This window comes from Hirundo rustica, chromosome 23, assembly GCF_015227805.2.
Source record: "Hirundo rustica isolate bHirRus1 chromosome 23, bHirRus1.pri.v3, whole genome shotgun sequence".
Taxonomy (NCBI): domain Eukaryota; kingdom Metazoa; phylum Chordata; class Aves; order Passeriformes; family Hirundinidae; genus Hirundo; species Hirundo rustica.
Window position 1 is genome coordinate 1,515,366 of NC_053472.1, and position 12,144 is coordinate 1,527,509.

The 12,144-nt window shown below is 53.2% G+C and overlaps 1 protein-coding gene across 3 annotated transcripts in view; it reads left to right on the top strand.

Moving 5' to 3' along the window:
* KIRREL3 (kirre like nephrin family adhesion molecule 3) overlaps positions 1–12,144 on the top strand; it is a 357,261-nt gene that overhangs the window by 318,796 nt on the left and 26,321 nt on the right. For all 3 annotated transcript variants that reach the window (XM_040085022.2, XM_040085020.2, XM_040085021.2), the window contains 2 exons: positions 11,233–11,381; positions 11,734–11,861. In XM_040085022.2, the coding sequence (XP_039940956.1) occupies positions 11,233–11,381; positions 11,734–11,861 (277 nt within the window). The remainder of the gene's footprint in view (positions 1–11,232; positions 11,382–11,733; positions 11,862–12,144) is intronic.

The following is a 12,144-nucleotide window of genomic DNA, read 5'->3' on the forward strand; positions in this document are numbered from 1 at the left end:
AGTGGTCAGGAGCGCTTCAAAAAGTAGGCCAGCAGGCGTGGCGGGAGAATAAGAAAGCACAGTGGGTGCTGGTGTCCCACAACAAACCCCGTGGGTCCCACATGCCCTCCAGGTGGTGTCCTGGTGACATCCCCAGTATGGACACTGGCAGCCAGAGGGCTTCTCCTGCCATAATCCAGCTGCCGGGATGTGGAGCCACTGCTGAGCTGGAGCTGGGAAGTCAGGCTGAGTTAACCAGGAGGCAGCAAAGAGGAGAAGCAAGGAACAAGCTGGCTCAGGCCGAGCTGGGGCAGGGGAGCCTTTCCTCCCCAGAGCTGTGTGACCTGTGCCAGGGACGTGCTGTGCATGCCGAGCATCCTCTCCACCTGGCATGGAGTTATCTCGGCACTACTCTTTGGGGTACACGGAACCAACCCTTGCACACCCCATCCCAGAGAGACCCCAAAGAAATTCTGGTCTCCTCCAGCATGAGATGGGAATAACCCTGTTCACTTCATGTCTCAGAGACACCCTTGGCTTTCTGTTCCACTCTAGAAGCCGTTGGCTAATATTAAAGCAAAGAGAAAAGGCAGGATGTTGTCTCTGGATTAGAAAGTTGTTCGTAAAGCATCAACCAGCATTTATTGCTCAGCTCCACTTTGTTACTGAAGTGGGCGGTGAAGGACTTCATGGTTGTTACTTTTGGAGATGTCTTTTTTCTTTTTCTTTTCTTTTTTTTTTAATGCTGTTTCATGCTGTTTTATGGAGAAGTCAATAGATAATCACAGAGCTCTTTGGGTCAGTCTGCTGTATCAGGACACAGCCACATCGGGTTGTTTTTCCGTGACATGGCTGAGAAGAGTGGAGCTGTTCCAGGGTGTGAAGGGCATTCCAGAGGGAGAGAAGAGGGACTTGACCGTAATTTTGGGCATGGATGGATGACTGGATGGATGGATGGATGGACTGATGGATGGACTGATGGATGTCTGGGGTTGTTTCAGCTGGTGAAAAGGAGGTTCAGGACAGAACAGCTGCCTGAAAGGAGGTTGTAGTGAGGTGGGGGTTGGTTTCTTGTCTCAAGTAGCAATAGAATAAGAACAGACAGCCTCACCTTGGACCACCACAGGTTTACATAGGATGTTAGGAACAATTTCTTCTCCAAAAAGGCTGAACAGCCCTGGCACAGTCACCCAGGGCAGTGGCAGAGTCCCCATCCCTGGAGGGATTTAGGAGGTGCGCAGCTGTAGCACTCAGGGACGTGGGTGAGTGGTGGCCTTGGCAGTGCCAGGTAACACCCAGATTCAACGATCTTGGAGGTCTTTTCCAAACTGAACAATTCTGTTATTCCATGGATGAATTTCGTACTGAAAAGATGAACAGGTCTTTTGGTGAACTCGTAACTTTATTCTACTCCCCGGTGAGCTGCCTGTGTGTTTGCATCAGCACAAGGGAACACACTTTGGATATTTATTATTCCTCCTCATGACTTGCCACATTCCCAAGCTGCTCACACTCCAGCCAGCAGAAGTCCAAGTTCCTTACACAGAAATTCCTGCCCTTGGCATCCTCTGTGAGGAGATTCCCAGAAAATGAGGGCTCAGCCCATCTCACCCGGGGTGACTCTGCTGCCTCTGTTGATAATCCTGACGTGAACCTGATATCCTGTTGATAATCCTAACGTGAACCATCTGATCTAGACACAGTTGAGCCCTGAATAATTAACTGTTCTGGCAGGGCAGGCCAGGGAACCTGCCAGAGAAGGAGCTGTGCCTCACAGCAACCCGAGGACGTGCCAGGAGTCAGACAGAGCACAAGGAACAAGCCTGAGCGATGGGATGGGAGCAGTGGCTGTCAATGGGAAGGAGGGGCTTTAGGGGCACTGCTGGGGCTGGAAAGTCAGACAGAGCCAGCTCAGGCTGGTAGGCACCATTTTTGGTGGCCCAAAGCATTGCCTGGGCTCTTTGACATGTCCAAGGTTGGCCACCATCCTTGAAGAGTTAATAATAAACTTGGCCCGAGGTCCGTCCTCTCTTGCCATGCCAGAGAGAGAGCAAATGCTACAGAGATCAAACCACAGAGCCCTTGAAAACATCCCAAACTCAGGACCAGGTCAAAGCCTCAGAGGAGCTTTAGGAGCCAGCCAAGAAAAAGAAAATCCTTGGAGAAGACCCAGACACCCAGCAACTCTCTGTTGCGTGAGCTCCATGTGCAGAAAGGCATGAGCCGTTCCTGCCTGCTGTGCCAATCATTCCCGCCCTGAAATGTGTGGGTTTGGCAGCTCCAGTGATCTGGAACATGAGGTCCCAGCCCAGCACCGCTTTCAAGATCCCCAAGCAGCAGCTTTCCTATGCTGATGAAGGCCTGTGAGTTTCTGTCTCCATTCACCGTTGCCTTTTTCCTGCCAATCCCAAAGGAATTGCACGTCGAGGTGTAAAGGTGCGAAGGCCTCATGCACAGGTGGAAAAAATAAGAACTGGAACAGAGGGAAAGGCAAATTCAAGCAGCTTCACAGCACTAAGATTTGCTTTGCACTGAGGAGGAGGATAAACACGGCAGAGAATTAGCTCTTCAACATGCCAGCATCCATAAATCTGGCTAAAGACATTCTGCTACGGGGGTGGAGTGGGGTAAGAAGACCCCAGAAAGGACTAATCCTGTTAAACGGTTTGAGAAAACACAAGCCACGTGATGAAATTGGATTACCCAAAATAATAGTTAAGCTATTAGTCATGTCTATTGTGTGGCGGGGTAAGTCAAGATGATGTAGGCAGGAAAAATGAAATGCAGCATCACTGCCAAGGGGGTAAAAAACTCCCCGAGGAGAGGTGACATCTCCAAGCTCATCCAGGACTGGGGGGTGACTCACATCCCCAGCATTTCCCCAGGATAAGCAGTTTTGGCAGCTGGCTGTCATAGTCTGAATGGTTTTAAACTTTCTCCACGTACATTAAAATGAGGAATTTAATGTTCGTAATTTAACTTCGGGGAGAAAAGCACAATTTTCATACGATTCCATGACTCTGGGGTCAAAGATTCTTAAATCTAAAGTCCCCTCCTTGGAGGGAAAAGGAGTTACTGCAAAAGATGATGAATTTGTGAAAGGGGAGGAGCAGAAAAACATCCACAGTGGCAAGAGAAATGCCAAACAGGGATTAACGGGGACAGGTTTGGTGCCCAGCCCTGTCATGTGATGGGGTGGAGGAGGAGGGGGAATTTGAAACAGCGGGATTAAAACAGCCCAACATCTAAGACGTCTGCATTTTGTTCTGGTACGTCACAAAACCAGCTCCATCTGCAGAAGGAAATCGCCCAGACCCTGAAGTTTGATGCTTTCTCTTTGAAACAGGAACAGCTTTTCCAGCGGGGCCTCTCTGGTTTCCTTCCAGGGGAGGGACGAGGGTCATTCCCAGCCGCTGGGGCAGGGAAGGAGCCAGGGGGACACGGTGGGATGGCTTTGGCCATCCCCTCCCTGCTGCTGAATGCCGTGTCCGTAATGCTCCCGGGTCTGCTCCGCGCTGCACAAGCTGGGTGCACAAGTTTTGTTCCCCACCATCCCCTGGCCAAGCCCGTGGGCTCCGAGGCCTCTCCGTGTCTCCGGAGCTCCGAGCAGCACCAGCTGCAGCCGGGCCCATTGATTATCTGCACGGCTCATCAGCCCTCTCCAGCTATTCCCCACGGTTGATCAGTCAAGTCATTGACAACTTAACAGCTTTGTTTACTTCTCCCTCTCGCTTCTGCAGCCAATTCGTTCCGATCGCTGTGCTAAGAGAAAGACTCTTTTGATTGGCTTCTCACCAAAAATGAACCATGGTGGTTGCATGGACTGCTGGCATGGCTTTAATTGTGTCACCTGGGGGAGAAAAACCTTCTCACCCCACTTCTTTCAGGTTGCTGTGCTTTGGGCAGCACAGACCTGACCCCAGGGTGTCCCTGATAATCTCTCCTCCAGTACCCAATGCTCTCCTCAGAGCTGAACTCTCACTGAACGTCTTCAAGTGAGATTTGGGGAGCTCTAAGCAGCCCCTCGTGGATTTTTCCCACCCACGGGACCTGCTGACAGCCAGGAGGAGACGCAAAACCCAGGCACTGCCCTTGAAGGCTGCAACTGATGAGCAATCAGGCACATCCCAGCCTCCTGGCTTGGCAGGAGTGGGAGCACTGGAGCCGAGACGAGATGGAAAATCAAGCCAGAATTTTCCTCTGCAGTGAGGTGTTATTATTATCATCAAAACCCCAGAGTGTTTAAAAACAGTCCAACCCCAGCAGCGGCAACTGGTGCGTCGTGGCGAGCGCAATCAGGCACCAAACATGTCCTTGTCAGGGGTAAAAGTCTGAAATTTGGGAAAAGGTTGTAATCTTTCTCCTTGTTTACTTGTTTTTCAAAGAAAAAAAAAATTTAAAAAGGGAAAAAATAGGCAGGAGGAGAAGCTGGCATCTCTGCGTTTCAGCTGTGGCATTCTCACCATTAGAACTCGAGGTTTGCTTCTCAGTGGAGCCAAGATCTCTAAATTGGGATGGAGATATTTGGGAAGAGGTTGTCACCACAGCAGCTGTGTGTGCATGGAGGTGTGTCAGGATGGGAGCTGGAGGCCTGGAAACCTGTCCTTGAGTACAGTGGATATGATGCACAAGGAAATCCCTTTCCATGTGCTTTCTCCTCCTGTAGTCAGCACAGGTGAGGCCACATCTCAAATCCTGTGGCCAGTTTTGGGCCCCTCATGACAAAAAAAAAAGACATTGAGGTGCTGGAGTGTGTCCAGAGATGGGAATGGAGCTGGGGAAGGGGCTGGATCCCCTGGAATGGCTGAGGGAGCTGGAAAGGGGCTGAGCCTGGAGAAAAGGAGGCTCAAGGGGAACCTTGTGGCTCTGCACAACTCCCTGACAGGAGGGGACAGCCGGGGGGTCGGGATCTGCTCCCAGGGAACAGGGACAGGAGGAGAGGGAACAGCTTCAAGTTGCCCTAGGTCAAGTTTAGGCTGGATTTTAGGGAATTTTTTTTATGGAAAGGGTCGTCAGGCATTGGCACAGGCTGCCCAGGGCAGTGGTGGTATCACCATCCCCGGAGGTGTTAAAAACAAAGTGTGGTTGTGGTGCTTAGGGACAAGGGTTAGTGTGACCTTGGCAGTGCTGGGTTATCAGCTGGGCTGATGGATGATCATTCCAACGTGAGCAGTTCCCTGGCTCCGTGATACCACAGCCCAGGCCCCGTGCTGAGGGCCGGCCAAGGCTCAGCCAGAGCTCTCGGGGCTCTTTCCTCCTGAGCTTGATGAAACCCAAGCTGGTTCCCCAGGGCCTGCCCGCTGATAGATGAACCCACACCCAGAGGGGGAGGCAGAGGAGCCCACACGTCTCCATTAGGGAGGGAGCAGGCCGGAGGAGAGGAATAACCCCATACATCACCATTAGGAAAATTTACCCGTAACAGAGAAATAATGTGTGCGATGCATCACGCCGGAGCCGTGCGGGGGGTACCGTGACACCGCTGGGGCTGGGAACCTCGCTCCATCATTTCTCACAAGGCTGTCACCAGCAGGAGCCATCCGTTGTCCCTGCCCCCTCTGGACCTCCAAAGGATGCTGGAATGTTCAAAGTACCACCTCCTCCCCCTGGAGGATACCAAGGCTCTGGGGCCTCGGGGATTCGGGGTGGTGCTCACAGCATCCCGCTGGGGCCAGTTCTCCCGTGAGGGTGACAGGAGGGGACTGTCACATCACACCCTAGGAAGGTACTGCTGGCAATAAAGCAGCAAAACCCATTCTCTGAGCAATTTGTAGCAATTAATAGCCATTCCCGGGAATGAAATGTTAATTAATTCTTTCCCTGAGCCATGCATTTATTTAAGGTATTTGTGGGTGTTCTTGGTACTTTTATTAAGCAATTAAAATGCGTCCAAGAAAATATTTATCCATTTTAAGTAATTCTTAGTAAACACGATTTATGTGGCGAGCAACCACTTTATTTTGCATTGTTAATTAAAACCGACGACACACTCCACTTCCCCGGGTTATTCGCCACCAGAGCAGCCGCGCTGCCAGGAGTGCTCGTTCAGAGCTGCTGGCAGCTCCAAAAATCCCCCCTCGGAGCCTGCAGGGTGGATTTGTGCAGCGCTCGATGGGCCGCTGCGGAGTCCAGAGAGCCCCAGCAGCCCCGCGTTAACCCCCAGGAGTTCCTGCGCTGCTGCAAGGAGCCGTGGCCTGATCGAGACCTTTCTAAAGAAGGTTTTGTAGAGTCCTACAGCTTTCCCAGGGCTGGGAAGGCAGTGGTTTGTTCCCACACGCTGGGTGTTGAAGGATTACAAGCCCCTGCAGGGCAGACAGAGGGAGGTGTTCGTTCAGGTGAGCGCGGGCACGGATGAAGTGCGTGTCAGCAACGCTCCTCCACGCACCGACACCCTGTGGGGTTTGCTGCGCTCTCATGGTGAGCGTGGGGGAACTCTTCAGGGGCTCCACCAGCCTGGGAGCCCAGCCAGAAATAGGATTCATGGGGAAAAGGGATGGAACTGCTGGAGGATTCATGGGAAAAAGGAATGGAACTGCTGGGTAAAGCCCCTTGTGCAGAAGGAGACGCACCTGAGCATCCCACTGAGAGCCTGGGAAGAAGCACAGGTGTGTCATCCCAGCTTTTTGGCAGGTTTCCTTCAGAAACCAGAGCAGAAGAGGAGAAAACACTAAGACAAGAAAACAAAAACAAAGCCCCAGCATTGTTTAGGAGCTAACAAATCCCAAACTGTCCCCTCTTATTTGCTTGTGTGTACTCTAAGTTGGGAGGCAATCGATGGAGTCAGAAAAATGCTATTTCCCTGCAGAATGTCTCCTTAGAAAAGTTCCTCCCTCCCTCTTCAGTGTTAAAAGGACCCACTGCAGGTATTCTATTTTTTGTTCATTCTTTAATCACTGGCTTTTCAGTGCTGACTGTAATAACCCCTTTGAAACTTGGATCAAAATATCTCTTTCCTGGTTGAAATTTGTTTTCTTCCATCACCCGAGCAAATTCAATTTGAAGAAGATACTGAATTGGGAGGCACCTGGTACTCCCTCCAGAGAGGCCAGAGGAAAACAAAAGCACATTAGAAATATGGGAAAAGAAACAACAGAATGAAACCCAGCCTGCAGGGGAAGAAATGCCCATCTGGGGACACAGACTGAGATGATGCTTGGTGAAGAGAAAGGAAGATGAGAAAATGAGCACATCTCTGGGGCCAGGCTGGCAGAGCTGGGGGTGCTCACCTGGAGAGGAGAAGGCTCCAGGGAGAGCTCAGAGCCCCTGCCAGGACCTAAAGGGGCTCCAGGAGAGCTGGAGAGGGACTGGGGACAAGGGCTGGAGGGACAGGACACAGGGAATGGCTCCCAGTGCCAGAGGGCAGGGCTGGATGGGAGATTGGGCAGGAATTGTTCCCTGTGAGGGTGCTGAGGCCCTGTCACAGGGTGCCCAGAGCAGCTGTGGCTGCCCCTGGATCCCTGGAATGTCCAAGGCCAGGTTGGACAGGGCTTGGAGCACCCTGGGATAGTGGGAAGTGTCCCTGCCAATGGGACAAGATGAGCTTTAAGGTCACTTCCAACCCAAACCCTTCTGGGATTATTATTCTATGATCTGCATTGGTTACCGGGATGGTGGGAGCAGGGGGGAATTCGAAGCTGGGTACTCCAAAGGCACCTGTCAGTGGTAGAGGGCAGGAAATGAAGACACCCCGCTGTCACCCTGTGGGGACCACCCTAGAGGCCCAGGGACACTGGGATAGGTCCCACACCATCCCCTCTGCCTGTGCTGCCCTCCAGCCTGGAGAGCCCGAGGGAGTGACAGAAACAGGGCAGGATCCCCACAGACAGACCCTCACCCCTCTCTGGCACAGGGGAGCCCCCCTGCCCAGCCCTGCCCCTGCAGTGGAGTCTGGCCAAGGGTGAGAATCTGCAAACAGCCGAGTTAGTGGCCAAGTCACCCGGGGAGAGACTGCAGCAGGGACATTTATCCAGTCTGGAAAAGAGCCTGGGTGGCACATTTGCCATCTATAAATACCTTCAAGGGAACAACACAAACGAAAGGAGAACCCCGGTATCCAGGCTGGCAGGACCAGGAGCGCTGGCTGGGAGCCAGGCTCGGTGCAGTACGGCCACGGAGACAGGAGGATAAAATCACAGAGAGCCACAGCAGGGGAGGTGGTGGATGGGGCTGCAGGAGCATCCTCCCGTCTTCTCTGCTCCATTTTATCCAGGTTCTGTTTGTAAATAACAACTGAATAGTTAATAGGTGAGCAAGACACGACATGGGCTCGTTAAGACCCTCAGGAAGTTGCCTTCTGGCTGTCCACGAGCCCATCATGGGAAGCTTTACCAGAGCGTTATCAGCTGCCATTATTAAAAACCGATGTGACATTATAAAAGATCTATACTGCTCATTCAGCCACATTGATTTAGCCGTGTTAAGCCTTGGAAAACTGGAGCAAGAATCTTGATCTCTGCTGAAGCATGAAAAATTGGTGTTTGTGACACATCTCCGCACTCGGGAAATCCAGTTTTGCAGCAGCAATGGGTTTTGAACAAATCCATAAAGCACCGTGCCACGGTGGTTGGGGGGTGTTTTCCCAAGAAGCTGCGATGTCAAACAGCTCTGGGAAAACTTGCTCTCTGTTTTGCAACATCCAGAAGGATCTCATCTGAAATCTGCCTGGCTCAAACCCACCTCCAGACACTTCTCCATCTGGTTCCGATTCCTGGTGCTCTCTGGGAACATTGGGAGGATGAGCTGCAGGCAGGTGCAAGGACACAACCCAGGGAGCCCTCAAGCCACTTTTATTCTCATCTTGAAGCCTCCTTCTTATCCTTTGCACAGCAAGGGGGGTTGATTTGTACAAAATAATCAGGGAAGTGCCTGGCACAAGAGAAGCTCTGGAGAAGCTCCGGAAAGTTTGGCGCCACACCCTGTCCCACTGATTGCTGAAAAAAATGGCTTCATGTACCTGCTGCCTCCCTGAGCGAAACGAGACCCTCCAGAGGCTGGAAGACTGCTCATGGCTGGGAATCTCTGCAGGGACAAAGTTGTAAAAGGAGCTTAATGGAGAAGAAATATTCCTGACAAAGAGCGTGGGGCATTTCCCCATTCACCAGCTGGAGCTTCCCTGTCACTTCAGCTTTGTACCTTCCTTCCTTCCTTCCTTCCTTCCTTCCTTCCTTCCTTCCTTCCTTCCTTCCTTCCTTCCTTCCTTCCTTCCTTCCTTCCTTCCTTCCTTCCTTCCTTCCTTCCTTCCTTCCTTCCTTCCTTCCTTCCTTCCTTCCTTCCTTCCTTCCTTCCTTCCTTCCTTCCTTCCTTCCCTCCTTCCTTCTTTGCTTTCATTCATCCTCAGTCCCTGAGATATGAATCCAGGCCTTTTGGACCAGCAAACCAAACAGGAGACATCAGGAATGTGTCTCTCTCTGTCCCACAGGCTGTGCTAAGCTTTGGGCGTGAGGTACCCGACTCCGGCAGATGCTCCCGTCCCTCTCCTGCCCCATCCCAAGGAAGCAGCTGCTGCCACAGCTCTGAAAGATTCCTTCCACCGCGGGCAGCAGCGTTCCCGTGGCAGGGAGGCAGCAGGGCAAGGCGGATCCACGGGGAGGCAGGGAAGCAGGATGCTGAGCTCAGCCTCGCAGGCTGACCCCGAACAAGCCGCTGCGACTCCCTGCGGGAGGAGAAAGGCGTCACCAAAGCGTCCCTGGCCATTGGGACCTGCGGAGCAGCACCTGGAAGGCTCCGCTCGTGCGGGTTTTTCCATACGGAGCCTCCCTCACCAACGCACGAAGCGCAGCCCTAGAAATAATAAAGCCGGCATCTCCTGATTAATTACCGGAGGGGGAGGCGAGGGAGGAGGGAGGAGGGAGGCAGGGGAAGGGAGCTGAAGTGGCCAGTCAGCATCTGTTAGAAGTGTGAAGATAAATGGGAGGCGAGGGCAGGTCAGGGCGTACAAATCACTCCCATCCAGGCGGGAGCGCCTCTCGGAGCGCTGTGTCACCGCGGGGAGGCTGAGCAGGTCGCTGGCAGGAGGCACTGGGGTGCACGGCAGCGGGTGCTCGGGGAATTGGCCCTGGCAGCACTCAGGGTGTTCTCCAGCCTGCCAGGGACCAGCATTCCGCTCTGTCTCCAGCCCCACTGAGGCACGTCAGCGCCTGTGGACCTTCAGCAGGAGCTCCCTGCAACTCCAGCTGTCCTTGGCTGCCTTTGGGGCAGCACTGGAGCAGTGTGGAAGCGTGGCAGAGTTACAGGAACAAGCAGAGGGGAGCAGGGAGGACCAGGAGCAGATGCTGCTTGCCTTGAAGGGGACAGCTTTCCCCAAACCACCCCACCCACCCCGTGTGGGGAGCAGCCTCCGCGGCTCCTTCCTCTCTCCAGAGCCCAGCTCCCAGTGCCTGCATCTTTCCCAACGCATCCAGCACAACCAGAAGGGCAGCCCCAAAACAACAAGGCAGAGACTCCTCAGGGAAACCCTCTTCTCTCCAATTTACCTGTCAGTTGTTTGGGGAGGATTATTATAGGGTTGTTTTTTTCCCAGGCTTTTTTTCCCTTCCCCAAAGAGTGGCTGGAGTTTCACACAGCCTGACAGCATCTCCAGCCTTTCCCACCCGTTCCCGAGTGGCAGGTTGCCAGATGGTGCCCCATTAGGTCACATTCGCTCATTGTTTGGCAAACAGGGCTTAATTCAAGTGCTGAGTTGACAGCTTGTTCTCCAAGACAATTTGCAAGTTGCAGCGTTGCAAATGCCAGCTTGGCTTTTCGGGAAATGTTATTTCAGCTGCCTTAAAGGGATAAAGTTCTCTTTGACTGGGGAAAAAGAAAAGAAAAAAAGGGCCAAAGGAGGGGCAGCGGAAAACGTTTTTAGTGGTTTTGATGTGGAAGGACCAGCAGTGTTGTTGGCAAACGTTCAGGAAGGGCCTCTCATTCCCCATCAAGTAGAGACCCTCCATGTCCCATTCATCCCATCACTGAGGTCCTTCACAATCCTAAAGGATGAGGTACATTCCCAGTGAAAGAGGGTGATAGAATTTTGGTTTCTTTCAGAAAGGTTTCTGTAGGGGTACACCGACACATCTCTCTGATGGCTCCTCTCCAAAACCTGTGGCTGTAGTCCCTAAATCCTTGGGGAAGGGACAATGATGAGAACAAGTTCATGTCTCTTCTGAAATCAGGGGCATTCCGTGTGTGCTGCCCCAACACCGTGACAGCCACATGTGGAGATGGCAAGAGACACAAAACAGCACCATGACAACGCTCTGTTTTCTTCAACAGGTGGGCAAAAAAAGGCCAGGTTATAAAGGAAGCCTCCGGTGACTTCTACGAAACCATTGTGGACCACACGTTCTTCTTTGAGCCGGTCTCCTGTGAGGTCACCAACGCACTGGGCAGCACAAACATCAGCAGGACCGTGGATGTCTACTGTGAGTAACCTGTTGGCTTCAGTCGGCCTTTCAGGCTCAGCAGAGCTGCTGAAAATCAGGGGGAGGCAGACACAGCTCAGTCTGCCTTGCCCAGGGTGGCAGGACTTGCTGTGCTCTCCTGCAGCTCGCGCTTTGTACATGCTCCCGCGGCTGGACCTGTGATTTCCTTGTGAGCTCATGGGGTGGTCACTGGGGAGCTGGTCCCTCTGGAGGTGCAGCAGGCACCTGCCTGAGGCTTTTCTTTATTTGGGGCCCATCAAGATCTAGCACTGCTCCCTCTGCCCTGTTTGGTTTGAGGGTTTCTGGCCGGCAGAGCCCATCACTGGCAGTAATTCCAGTTTCCTCTGCACAGTTGGGCCCAGGATGGCGACAGAACCACAGTCCCTCCTGGTTGACCTGGGCTCGGACGCGGTGTTCAACTGTGCCTGGACTGGGAACCCCTCTCTCACCATCGTCTGGATGAAGCGAGGCTCGGGCGTGGTAAGAACCGCCGCGGGGCAGGGGCACGTCCCGGGCGTGGCGTGCTGCAGGACGCTTCCCATGGAGCAGAACCCCCGTGGTCTGGGAGCTCCGGGCTGGAGAAATGCTGGCTCCTCCAAATGCAAAGGGGTCCTGAGAGTGGGGTGACGCGGTTGCGGGAGAAATCCCCCGAGCTAGCCCTCACTGCCCGGTCTGCACGGGGAGCAGCCGCCCCCGGGGTCCGGCTTTGCTGCCTCTCTCCACGGCAGCCAGTGGTACAGCATCCAGGATCAGGGCCAAGAAC